The 14,018-nt window shown below is 38.5% G+C and overlaps 1 protein-coding gene across 1 annotated transcript in view; it reads left to right on the top strand.

Annotated features, from left to right (window-relative positions):
- Nucleotides 1-666: 666 nt before the first annotated feature.
- The window catches only part of LOC140071657 (uncharacterized), a 39,663-nt gene continuing 26,311 nt past the window's right edge, over nucleotides 667-14,018 (top strand). Inside the window, exon 1 of the mRNA XM_072119204.1 lies at nucleotides 667-777. Within this exon, the coding sequence (XP_071975305.1) occupies nucleotides 683-777 (95 nt within the window). The 5' untranslated portion in view covers nucleotides 667-682. The remainder of the gene's footprint in view (nucleotides 778-14,018) is intronic.

Consider the following 14,018-nt stretch of genomic DNA (forward strand, 5'->3'; position numbering starts at 1 on the left):
ATAATTTACACATTGTTATGTTTACCTGGCTTGACCACATTTATAAGTAATAAATAGTGGCACATTTTTGTGATTATTATTATTATTATTATTATTATTATTATTATTATTATTATTGATATTATTATCATCATCCTTAAAAATAATTATGATAATATTAATAACACATAATATAAAATTAATATTTGGAGAAGTTCTTTTAATTTAAACTAATACAGTTAGGACGATAACAGAAAGAACAACAAGAACATAGTAGAATTTTACAGTATATTATTTATAAATATAGAGTAACCTTTTAGTTAAGTTAAAGTTAAATTTTATATGCAGCTTAACTTCATTGATGTTTTTCAGTTCAGTGCACTTTTGGAAACTATTTTGTATGTCCTTTCTAATAATCAAAGGGCCATTGTCTGATTAAGTAATTATTACGTGACCAGCTTCTGATGTTCAACCTGTTGTCTGTGAGTCTTAGAAACCTTAGAATGAAACTGTATACCTCAACATTCCTGGAGTTATTCATCAGGATCAATTCAGCCTGATGGTGGTACTTAAGACAGAGGACTCTCTGTATAGGCAGGCTAAAGAAATGTAGTAATAGCGAACAAAAAAAAAAAAAAATAGAAACACTGAAGGGCTCTGAGCAGTGCACTAAACAGCAAAAAGTCTCACTAGCTACAGTAGTATGGATACTCCACAGGAAAATTATGCTCTCTTACATGATGAGTCTGATTTGGAAGAATATGAAAAGAACAAAGCATCAACAGTAAAATCTCATGGGTAAGTAACAGGTGGAACAGATGCAGCTTATATCAGTGTAAGTGTAAATGTGAATGGGTACGATGGAGAGTTATTGGTGGAATTACATTATAATTCCAGAAAACTTATGTACGATATCTTGAATTTACAATGCATAGACAATCCAGATTTGATTTGGTGGAGTAAAAAGATATAACAATATATTGGTTGAACGATAGATAGTGGAATAGATACACATGCATCATTGTAATTTTATGGAAATCTTCTGTGTAAACATTGACTCTCTTGAGTTTTATGCAGTCTGATCATGTTAAGTGTTGTTATTTTGCCTTCTGCATTGTATTGTCATTGACATTTTAAATATTGCTAATTATAATTAATATGCTGCATAATCAAAACTAAAATATTTGGCGCATTGAGTAAACAACAATTAGCGTTTATTTCATACTCTAAAGTGAATAATCAGTTTTATTATGATCGAATATTAATATATAATGGTAAAAAAATAATGGATCTTTTCAAAATGTTTGTGCTCTAACATAGAAAAGTGTTATTTATTAAGTCATTAGTATGTAATTGTCATCCAGTTCTTTGTCATGTTTACTGTTTAGTTTCTGTGCCTGAAAAAGTTCCTTTGATTTATGTTATGGATTTAGAACTACCATGAGACAGTTCATTATAACGGGACTGATTTAGATCAAGAGCCACTTTGAGTATGGTAAATTATAAAGCAGAGCAATGCCATGGAGTATTGACAAAAGTATCTGTAAGGAAAGAAACTCTAGGGCAGTAGAAAAAATATTTGCTCTATGTTGTGGAACATCTAAATATAATTTAAGAATAACAATAGGACAATTTAAAGAGTCATAAGGGCGCGTTCACACCTTTCAGTTAAAACTTCTAGTATTATGTTTGGCAGTGGTTTTAGCTGCAGTTTCTTAATTTAAAAGGTGAAAGACATGAACTGAACAGGTGAATTTGAAGCTGAAAAACATTAAAGGGGTTATCCGGGTAGAAAAAATTTCTTATGGCCGGGCTGGGGAGGGCTAGTTAAACATAATAAACATGGACTTACCTCCTCCGGCGCCGCGCACAGGGAGCTTCCGGTCTGCGATGGGCTCCTCCCATCCATCCCTATCTCTCAGCGTTGTAAGCGCTGGGAGATGGTGCGCATGGGAGCTTCCGGCCGGCCGGAAGCTCTCTGTGCGCACTTGTAATGAAACCGGCGCACAGAGAAGACCGGCCGTGGCGCGGGACATCGGCAGCACCGGAGGAGGTAAGTACATGTTTATTGTGTTTAAATAGCCCTCCCCATCCTGGCCATAAAAAATTTTTTAAACCCGGATAACCCCTTTAAATAAATGTGTTCAGTTCTTATCTTCCACCGGTTAATTAAGAAACTGCACCTAAAATCACATCAAAACTGCCACGTCTGAACGCACCCTAAGTGTTATTAATAATCTTAACAATGCCTGTTTCATAAGATCCACGTGTCATCTTTGATAGTTTCATAGTAGATAAGGTCACATGTTAACCTGTAAGCCATTGGCCCACATTTATCAAAACTAGTGGAGTCTGTACTATATGCAGTTTAAAAACTTTTGCAATGCCTAGATTTTAAATAGTGTACAAGAATCTACAATGAGCTCTCCATCAGAAGAAATGGAGATAGATGGGAAACAATTATGTCAGTCCCACACATGTCCCACATATGGGTTTGCAGCCAGATCTTGTGCAGTGAGCTCTGCAGATTTTTGTGGCAGATAACTTTAAAAAAAGCATTAGCAAAGCGAGTGTGTGAGCTTGGCGGCGAGTGTGTATTGATCCCAAGTGCGTGCAGTGTCTTAAGTGTGACTTAGGTTTAAGGGAAGGAGTACTTTTTGGATCCAGCAACAAATAGATAAGTACATCTACATTTTTATTTCCTGATATTCATTGTGTGATTTTTATTGCAACCAAGTAGATCTGAAGGTATTTTACTTGCATAATCTGTATATTGTGTGGGGGTATAGGGAGGCAGTCACCTTGCTTATCTAGACAGTATAGTCACAGGTGCTGCCTAATTAATAGTGGGGTGTGGCTATCTAATTAGCAGCCTTTATATACTTCTGTGGTCAGTTTGCTTGGTGGTTTGCAGCCAGATCTTGTGCAGTGAGCTCTGCAGATTTTTGTGGCAGATAACTTTAAAAAAAGCATTAGCAAAGCGAGTGTGTGAGCTTGGCGGCGAGTGTGCATTGATCCCAAGTGTGTGCAGTGTCTTAAGTGTGACTTAGGTTTAAGGGAAGGAGTACTTTTTGGATCCAGCAACAAATAGATAAGTACATCTACATTTTTATTTCCTGATATTCATTGTGTGATTTTTATTGCAACCAAGTAGATCTGAAGGTATTTTACTTGCATAATCTGTATATTGTGTGGGGGTATAGGGAGGCAGTCACCTTGCTTATCTAGACAGTATAGTCACAGGTGCTGCCAAATTAATAGTGGGGTGTGGCTATCTAATTAGCAGCCTTTATATACTTCTGTGGTCAGTTTGCTTGGTGGTTTGCAGCCAGATCTTGTGCAGTGAGCTCTGCAGATTTTTGTGGCATATAACTTTAAAAAAAAGCATTAGCAAAGCGAGTGTGTGAGCTTGGCGGCGAGTGTGCATTGATCCCAAGTGTGTGCAGTGTCTTAAGTGTGACTTAGGTTTAAGAGACTTAAGTTTGAGGGGCTTTAGCAGGTAACTTCTGTGTTTTGTGTTACTTTGACTGTAAATTCTTCTTTCCGTGCATATTTCTATTGTAATCCCCATTAGAACAATGGACTCCATAAGTGGCATTGCTACACGGTGTACATCCTGTGCCATGTATGCTTTCCTTGAACAGCCGTTCGAGGGGGAATACTGCTGTGTGGGATGTGTGAAAATTGCTCATCTGGAAGCCCAGATTCTGGATCTAAATGAACAAGTTTCAAGGCTGCGGGCAATTGATAATATGGAACGAAGTTTGCTGCTCCTGGAGCACAAACTCTCTGGGGAAGATGGTTGTGGGGAGGGAAGTATGGAGGTGCAGAATAAGGGGGCAGCTAATTGGGTAACATGTAGAAGGCGGGGTAGAGGGAAGAGTTGTAGAGAGTCTAGTCCTGATCTGGTGCACCCCAATAAGTTTGCCAGGCTGGCGAATGAGGGGGATATCAGCTCTGGGGTAGCAATGTTGCAGCAAGACATGGCCGCTAGTAACCAGGGGACTGTCTGCTCCAGTAAGACGGGTAATGGGAGCACAGGCAAGGTCAGACAGGTGCTGGTAGTGGGAGATTCCATTATTAGGGGAACACACAGGGCAATCTGTCACAAAGACCGTGCATACCGAACAGTGTGTTGTTTGCCGGGTGCTCGGGTTCGGCATGTTGCGGATCGGGTTGACGGATTACTGGGAGGGGCACTGCTGGACCTTATCCTTACCAACAGACCTGATAGGGTATCAAGACTACAGGTTGGGGGGAACCTGGGGAATAGTGATCATAATATCATTGATTTTGTATTACGCTTTACTAAGCACGTTAGTGAAGGGGCAACCAACACTTTAAACTTCAGGAGGGCAAATTTTCATCAACTAAGGGAAGACCTTAAAGGCATAGACTGGGATAATGCTCTCAAGGACAAAAGCCCCCCCCCAAAAAAAATGGGACTTTTTCTCATATATTCTGAAAAAGTCCTGTGAGAAACACATACCTTATGGGAAAAAGCATAAAAGGAACAAGAAAAACCCTATGTGGCTAACTAGTCTTGTAAGGAAAGCAATAAGCGAGAAAGATAAAGCGTTTAAGGTGCTAAAACGTGAAGGGAGCGATGAGGCATTACAGGATTATAGAGAGAAAAATAAATCCTGTAAAAAGCAGATAAAGGCCGCAAAAATAGAGACTGAGAGAAATATTGCCAGGGAGAGCAAAAATAATCCCAAATTATTTTTCAAGTATACAAATGATAAGAAACTAAAAACAGAGAGCGTGGGTCCCCTTAGAAATAACATGGGGGTCATGGTGGAAGGAGATGAGGAAAGGGCCAATCTACTGAATGTCGCCTTCTCAACTGTCTTTACCCAGGAAAATCCCCTGGTGGAAGACACAATGAGGAATAATGTAAAATCTTTTTATAATGTCAACAGTTTAACCCAGGAAGAGGTACGGCGCCGCCTCGCAACCACTAAGATAGATAAATCACCTGGGCCATATGGCATACACCCCCGGGTTCTGCATGAATTATGTACGGTGATAGACAGACCGTTATTTTTAATATTTGAAGATTCACTGAGGACTGGTTATGTTCCACAGGAATGGCGCATAGCAAATGTGGTACCAATATACAAAAAAGGATCAAATAGCGATCCTGGAAACTACAGACCCGTAAGTCTAACTGCTGTGGTGGGGAAAATATTTGAGGGGTTTATTAGAGATGCTATCCTGGAGTATCTCACTGTGCACAACCTTATAACCCAGCGTCAGCATGGGTTTATGAGAGATCGGTCCTGTCAGACGAGGAGGTAAGTTCAAGACTGGATCTGGGGGACGCTGTGGATGTTGTATATCTGGACTTCTCAAAGGCATTTGACACCGTGCCACATGAAAGGTTGGTATATAAAATGAGACTGCTGGGAATAGGAGAAAATCTGTGTATCTGGGTAAGTAATTGGCTTAGTGATAGAAAACAGAGGGTGGTTATTAATGGCACATTCTCAGATTGGGTTGATGTTACCAGTGGAGTGCCACAGGGGTCAGTATTGGGGCCACTTCTTTTTAATATTTTTATTAATGACCTTGTAGTGGGTTTACACAGTCAAATTTCAATATTTGCAGATGATACTAAGCTGTGTAAAGTAATAAATACTGAGGTCGATAGTTTAGCATTACAGAGGGATTTGTGGAAGCTTGAGGGATGGGCAGAGAAATGGTTGATGAGGCTTAATGTAGATAAATGTAAAGTTATGCACTTGGGCCATGGAAACAAAAAGTATAATTATGTTCTAAACGGTCAATTACTTAGTAAAACTGAAGCTGAAAAGGACTTGGGCGTATTGGTGGATGGTAAACTTAATTTTAGTGACCAGAGCCAGGCGGCTGCTGCTAAAGCAAATAAAATAATGGGATGTATCAAGAGAGGAATAGATTCTCATGATAAAGACATAGTTCTGCCCTTATACAAATCCCTGGTCAGACCACACATGGAATATTGTGTACAGTTTTGGGCACCAGTGTATAAAAAGGATATAATAGAGCTGGAACGGGTGCAGAGGAGAGCAACCAGGATTATTAGGGGAATGGGGGGACTAGAATACAATGACAGATTACAAAATTTTGGATTATTCAGTTTAGAAAAAAGACGACTGAGGGGAGATCTCATTACAATGTACAAATACCTGAACGGACAGTACAAGGATCTCTCCAAAGATCTTTTTATACCTAGGCCTGTGACCAGGACAAGGGGGCATCCTCTACACCTAGAGGAGAGGCGATTCTACCATCACCATAGACAAAGGTTCTTTACTGTAAGAGCAGTGAGACTATGGAACTCTCTGCCGCAGGAGGTTGTTATGGCGGACTCTAAGTACATGTTCAAGAGAGGCCTGGATGACTTTCTGGAGAGAAAAAATATCACGGGTTATGGGGATAAAACATTTATTTAATTCTTGAAGGTTGAGCTTGATGGACTTGCGTCTCCTTCCAGCCTTATATACTATGATACTATGATACTATGATACATAAAATCTAGAATCAGAAAAAGAAGTGTCCCTTCTGCTTGTAATGTTCCATCTACTAGAGTACTAGAGATGTTCCATCTACTATAGAAATATAGAGTAAGGGTTCACAATCTTCAAAAACTGTAATGGAGGACCGTTGAGGTCCACTACCAACTTCCAGCCCATGTGAAGGCACTAAAGCTGTACCCCCAGGAAATTGGACCTAATCAGAAAGGACCACTTGTCGCATAGTCCGCACTGCTAGAGATGTTGGGATAGTTTGGAGCATTGGATGCTTGTAACTCCTAACTAAGAAAATTTGCTGGTTTTATGATTATCAAGGCCTTTTAAAAATTCTCCTGTTTGTGAGTAGAATAGAATTTTATAACACAAATTATATGGCGTCAGTATTACACTATTGCAGACTATCTGGCTAGTGGCCCTTTCTGATCAGGTCCAAGTTCCTGGGGATACCTCTTTGGTGCTTGCAAACAAGCTGGAAGTTGGAAAGTGGAGCTCAGCATCCTCTGTTACAACCTTTGAAGATCGTGAACCCTTACTCTATATTTCTAGCCAGCGAAAGCTACCGTGCTTGATCTGGTTGATTTCCCCACCAGTAGAAGGAACGTTTCAAGCAGGACATTTCTTCTTTTTCTGACTTTGTGCAGTTTGCCCGTGGAGTGTGCAGAGTTTGCCAGATTTTTCAAAAGTGGTGCACAGTCTCCATTAATCTGGCGCTCCCTGCACTACTCTGGCAGTGTGCACCATTTTTTTGGGTGCACTTTGTTAATGCTGCAGAATTGTGGTGCAGACAGAATTGTGGTGCACATCAGTAATAAATGTTGAGCAAACTCTGACTAAGAAGTAATCTACCTATCAATTGCACATTTTTTCTGTCTTGTCAGACACAATGCATCCCCGACACAAAACTGGTTCAGACACGTTATAAATACATGTGCAAGCAGACGGATACCAGTGCAAACACTAAAATGTGGGCCATAGAGTGTTGATTCAGATTTGTGGACCTTCAAAAGCCATTTATTTACCTCTCAAAATGATGTGTTTACCAAGCCATATCCCTACAAACAATAGTGGCGGAAACCAATTTTTATTGGACTCAGATATAATAATCTCCTAAATAGATTAGTCCTGGAAAGACATTATTGAGATAATAGTTTGTTATAAAAATATCATTGCCACAGTAATACTATCTGCTTACAATAAAGCTAAATAAGCTATTTAGTAAGTGCGTCTCCATACAACATACTGTAAATCAGGTCTTAATGTTACAACATGTTACACTGGCACCATAATTACAAGCACTAGATGCACTATTTTAGGGATGAGTGCATTTGCCTGGTAATAAACCGCTATAACGTGTAGTGCCTGCAGGTTTTCAATGTAATTTCAGAAAAAAAAGTACTTGATCATTAATCTCCATGCAGGTGGCACTCAATAAACCAAGAACCATGGAGAGCAACTTTTTAATATCGATTTTTAAGATTGTTTTGCTTTGTTCTTCATGGAAACTGAAGTTGGTAATGCATAGGAAAAATCAAAAGCACTTTCTGAAAGTAATTGATTGGAAAAAGTTTTGTACAATGTGTATATCAAGCTGACGTCTATTTTGTCCTGGTAGAAAAGTATATATTCCAGGAAAGAAAATCAATTAATTGTTTATGTTATCTATTTTATGAATAAATTCTTAAGATATTAGTAGAAATTAATTTACCAATCCATTCCAGTTCTCTTGCGTGACAACTGTTGAATGCTTTATTAACACTTTTTATAAAAAATTGCTAAAGCCCCCACAGTAAATTTACCAAAATGTTCCCCAGAATCTGTTTTAACTGGTTCCAGACTGTCCACTGTATATATATATATATATATATATATATATATATATATATATATATAGTGGGCGGTTAAGGTCCATTAAACCTGGCTTCATAGGTGCATTATAGAATGCACTATATGCATTATAGAATGTATATTATAGCATATAGTGAAAATGGAAAATATCCAAACCCCTTTACATTTTTCACTTTGTTTCATTGCAGCCAATTAGCAAGATCAAAAAAGTTCTTTTTTCTCATTAATGTACACTCTGCAAAACATCTTGACAGAAAAAAAACGTGAAATGTAAATATTTTTACCAATTTATTAAACAATAAAAACTAAAATATTAAATACTAAATAAAACGTATTCATACCCTTTGCTGTGACACTCATATTTAACTCACATGCTGTCCATTTCCTCCTCCTTGAGATGGTTTTACTCCCTCATTGAAGTCCAGCTGTGTTTAATTAAACTGTTTGGAACCGATTGGGATACAAACACACCAGTCTATATAAGATCTCACAGCTCACAGTGCATGTCAGAGCACATGAGACTCATGAGGTCTAAGGAACTTCTTAAGGAGCTCAGACACAGAATTGTGGCAAGGTACGGATCTAGCTAAAGTTACAAAAGAATTTCTGCAGCACTCAAGGATTCTAAGATCATAGTGGCACTCAAGGTTCCAAAGAGAACAGTGGCCTCCATAAGAAGTTTAGGACGACCACAACTGTTCCTCGACCAGAGCAATCATTGGAGAAGAGACTTGGTGAGAGAGGTAAAGAAAAACCCCAAGATCACTGTTAGAAGAAAGCTGCTTGCAGCACTCGAAAACATCATCTTAAGCGTGATTTTAATGGCGTGAGCAACTTTCTTTTTGTATTGATTACTCACCTGCCAGTCTGTAGTGGATTGCGAACACCTGGGGCTCCTCATGAATGTTCTTGTTGTTCCAAATCATTCCGCTCAGTGGTAGAGTTAATTTTTCTGAAGAGTGAGCTGCAATTTTCGTTTTTTATATTGATTACCAAGATCACTGTGTCTGAGCTCCAAATGTGTAGTATGGAGATGAGAGAAAATTGCAGATAGTCAACTATCACTGCAGCCCTCCACCAGTCAGGGCTTTAAGGCAGAGGGTGCCAACAGAAGCCTCTCCTCAGTGCAAGATATATGAAAACCTGCATACAGTTTGCAAAAAAACACATGAAGGACTCCCAGACTATGAGAAATAAGATACTCTGGTCTGATGAGACAAATATTAAACTTTTTGGTGTTAATTCAATCAGTTGTTGATCAGATTCAAGTCTGTCTTGACCTAAATCTGATCCCAGGTCTCTTCTACACGTTCCTAATACTGGTACATACTGGTTTAATCACTTGCGTTCGAATAACGTTTTTTCTCTACCCACATGTGTTTCATTGGTCTAGGGACTCTGGTGGCCTAATCAGAAGCTGTACTTGATTTTTATTGAACCATATATTCACCATTCTCAACAAATCATTTGTCATTGTTCTGCTGGAACTCTTTATCATCAACCATCAAACAGCCCCATATTATAAGCATCCTCCACTGAACTTGACAATTCCTTAACACCTTGCCGACCGAGGCACCAACTGCGGCACCTATCTTACAGTTAAATGCCGGCCACCATCTTGGATGCCCGATCGCCGCCCCCCTGGAACGTCATCGGAGGGCGGCGATCGGTTGCTATGACAGGCTAGAGTCTCATTGAGACTCGTAGGCTTGCCAGGTGCAATGATTTCTAATAGCCACCAGAGGGCAGGCTATTAAAAATCATTGTAAAATATCTATATACTGCAATCCAGTAGTATTGCAGTATATAGTATTAGCAATCGGACCCTGCAGGGTTAAATTACCCTGAAGGATCTAAAATAATGGTAAAAAAAAATGTAAAATTATTTTTAAAAAATATGAAAAAATAGTAAAAAACTTAAAAGTTTAAATCACCCCCCTTTCCCTAGAACTGATATAAATATAAATAAACAGTAAAAATCATGAACACATTAGGTATCATCGCGTCCCAAAATGTCCAATCTATCAAAATATATTAGCAATTTTTCCCAGCGTTTAACCCCGTAACGGAAATTGGCGCCCAAAGTCGAAAATGCCACTTTTTTGCCATTTTGAAAAATCTTTTAAAAGTGATCAAAAGCCCATACCGTCCTCAAAATGATAGCATTGAAAACGTCATCAAAATTTGAAAAAAATGACACCACCCACAGCTCCGTACACTGAAGTATGAAAAAGTTATTAGTGCCAGAACATGGCAAAATGAAGAATTTTTTTTTTTGTACAGAAGGTTTAAATTTTTTTAAATGTATGAAAACATTATAAAACCTATACAAATTTGGTATCATCGTGATCGTACCGACCCAAAGAATAAAATAAACATGTGATTTGGGGCGCTCAGTGAAAGCTGTAAAGTCCAAGCCCACAAGAAAATGGCGCAAATGCGTTTTTTCATCATTTTCACTGCATTCTGAATTTTTTTCCCGCTTTCCAGTATACGACATGGAATAATAAATACCATCACTATGAAGTTCAATATGTTATGTAGAAAACAAGCCCAAACAGAGTTTTTTACATGGAAAATAAAAAAAGTTACAGATTTTTGAAGGTGGGGAGTGAAAAATAAAAATTCAAAAACGAAAAAGGGCCACGTCCCCAACCCAATATTTTAATCTTGACAATTTCATGTGTACATCTACAACCACTATACTTGTATATTATAATGGACTAGTCAAAAAAACTTTGAATTTAATCCATTTTCTGCAATGAGTATGTTATCTTTACATGCCCTGGCACGATTTGTAACCTACATATTGCATATGATTTCTCTTCATTAGCATCTTTCAATACTCTTGTGACCTCTCAATACATATTGCATAAAATCTAAAAATATTTTCTTTGATATTCTCCCATTTAGTATTTTACAGATGGCATCGAGAACTAAGACATCCTTTCACAGGAAGTATGTTCTCCAGTTATTTGTAGAATGGACCTCTTTACTAAAATAGGTTTAGAAATTATGAAGATTGCATTATCTTGTTCAATGTGCTTTCTTTCTTTTGTTAAGTTTAATCCAAATGAATAAAGCCAAGTTTTCACATGGATTTTATTCTGGTAGCATCTAAGCTGAATGTCTGATCTAAAAGTGCATTTAAATGTCAATATCACAACAGACCTTAAACCATCCAAATATCAAATAATGCATTTTTGCCATGTTCATTAGGATTTCTACATGCATTACTTAATTGAGTCAAGGGAGATTTTATTGATAATGTTCTTTTCCACAATCTGCTGATCTCCCTGAGGCTGATGATTGTGTGGTTTGCGAGAATGAAGAATGAAAAAAGAAGAAAGATTGTAAGAATGTATCAATCCATTACAATAATCTCCTTTTCACTAAGTACACCCTTAGGAATAAATAAATCCATGGAATACTTGAAAAGATATATGCATTTAGCATACACAATCAGCAAGGACACAAACAAATACATATTACACAATGAAAAGTCAAAATACTAAACTCTGTGTGTTCATTTATAGTTTTCTATAGCTATAATAGCTGAAAACTAACATTCATTACTTTATTGCAGCCATTTATTTGCTGATTCTCTCCTCTCTGCCGGCCTCATTACCTCTCCCCTCAGCCTTGCATTCTGGTTGCCATAATGAAGACGTAGTTTGCAACATTGGCGGGTCAGGGCTTTGCCCTGTGCTGCTCCCAAGCCTCTAAACTGGAAGCCAGGGACTAAGGTGCATCAGGAAGACCCTCATATTACTGCTTATGGTCCACCTCCTCCCCTGGAGTATCACCCACAAGCCTGCACTGTTCCACTGCCTTCTCACTAGGCTTTGAAAAAGCTACAGTCGGGTCAGTGAAGAGAAGGGGAGGAGTTCATCACAGCAGTATGTACACATAATGAAAACTACTTACTTCCCAGTGTATCTCCTTCTTCAGAAGTTGATTTCTTATCAGTTTCTATACTCCTCCTCCTCCCACTATCCTGGGAAAGGGGGAGAGAGATGGTATCAGCTGAACAGTCTGATCATCTGATCATCCATCATAGCAGGTAGTGTGTAGTGTGTACAGTAGTCATGTCTGGATTTGAATACAATCTCTTTTTTTGTAAAAGAGTGTATATGTGTGAGTGTGTGTAATAATCAGTGTATATTGGTCACTCTAACTGTAATGCATGTTAGACCCCATGCACACAACGTATATGGCAGCCCTATGTTAGCCGTACAGAAAATTTATAGAGCATGCTCTTGCTATATGCATGTCTTGCTGAGAAGAGGGGAGGGGTGAGGAGCGCTCATGCCTCCAACTCTCTTAAACCTAATGGGGCAGATTTATCAAGCAGTCTGAAAGTCAGAATATTTCCAATTGCCCATGGCAACCAATCACAGCTCCCCTTTAAAATATTCATGAGCACTGGTGCAATGAAAGCTGAGCTGTGATTGGTTGCCATGGGCAACTGGAAATATTCTGACTTTCAGACTGCTTGATAAATCTGCCCCAATGTATCCTACACCCAAGTCCCATCCCAGGCGTGACATACATTCTTGTGGAAACAGTTCTATTATATATAAACATAATATACAAAAATCAGATGTGATTATTGGAAACATATCTTTATTTAAATACACATACAATTAAAAACACTTAAATCCCATAAATATGGAACAAGAACCGAAATTCCCCTTACTCCTAGACAGAGCCACAGAGCCATATAGGGGTGTATTATAATGAGTTTTTCCATAGAGAGGAGGCAAAAATATGATAGGTTAGTGAGAAGGTGTGTCTGCACTGACGTTTAAGATCTCTATTGGTCAGAAATAAGGAAAGTCACTACTGGAGCAGAAAATGAACCGGAAGTTTGAAATGCTATTTAAATAAACTTAGCAATGAAATTAATTTTATTACCATGGTACTGATGGAATATTGTTATATGTAAGACAAAAATACTGAATGGAATGTTTTTGTTTTGATTCCCTATATTTTCATGATATAAATTGAAATGCTAACTTAGCCGGAGACATGCCCTGGTAGAAGCCATATGGCGAAACCCAGGGTCAGATGAGGATTTCTGCTGGCTTGAACATGCTGTGATTTTTTACTAAGAGCTTTTTTATCTTCGTTTGCGAGTATAATAATGACTTTTAATCTACATTCTCAACCTTTGTGTTTTGCACCATTGATCTGTCTTCCTCTCACAAAGTCCACAAAAGAGCTCAACTGGAATACGTCATCAGATATTGGCCTAATAAACCACTGCAAGTATGTTGTCAAGCAGCTGAGCAGTTTCTAGATTCGGTTTCTTCCATGTCCTTGGGTGATGGCATCATCCAGAAAATTTACTTTCAAGTAAGATGTAAATTGGTGTTATGAAGTTAAGGAGGGGGGGGGAGTTTTAAACTGAATTCAAGTTCTCCCTGCCTCAGAAAGCCCACTTCACCGTAAGTGATGGTCCTGCTTCCACGGACATCATTGACCAGATCTGCTAGTCTAGTCCAGCGCATTATGTCAGCCACAGGGGAGGAGGTGTTCAGAGGCAGCAAGAGTTTTGAAGTCTCCACCTCATTGAATTCATGCAACCAAATAAAATCTCACTTCATAGTAGATTCTCTGGATGATGCCACCTAGCAAGGTCATGGAGGAAACATGATCTAAAAACTGTTGTGC

The sequence above is a fragment of the Engystomops pustulosus genome, chromosome 1, assembly GCF_040894005.1.
Source record: "Engystomops pustulosus chromosome 1, aEngPut4.maternal, whole genome shotgun sequence".
NCBI classification, from domain to species: domain Eukaryota; kingdom Metazoa; phylum Chordata; class Amphibia; order Anura; family Leptodactylidae; genus Engystomops; species Engystomops pustulosus.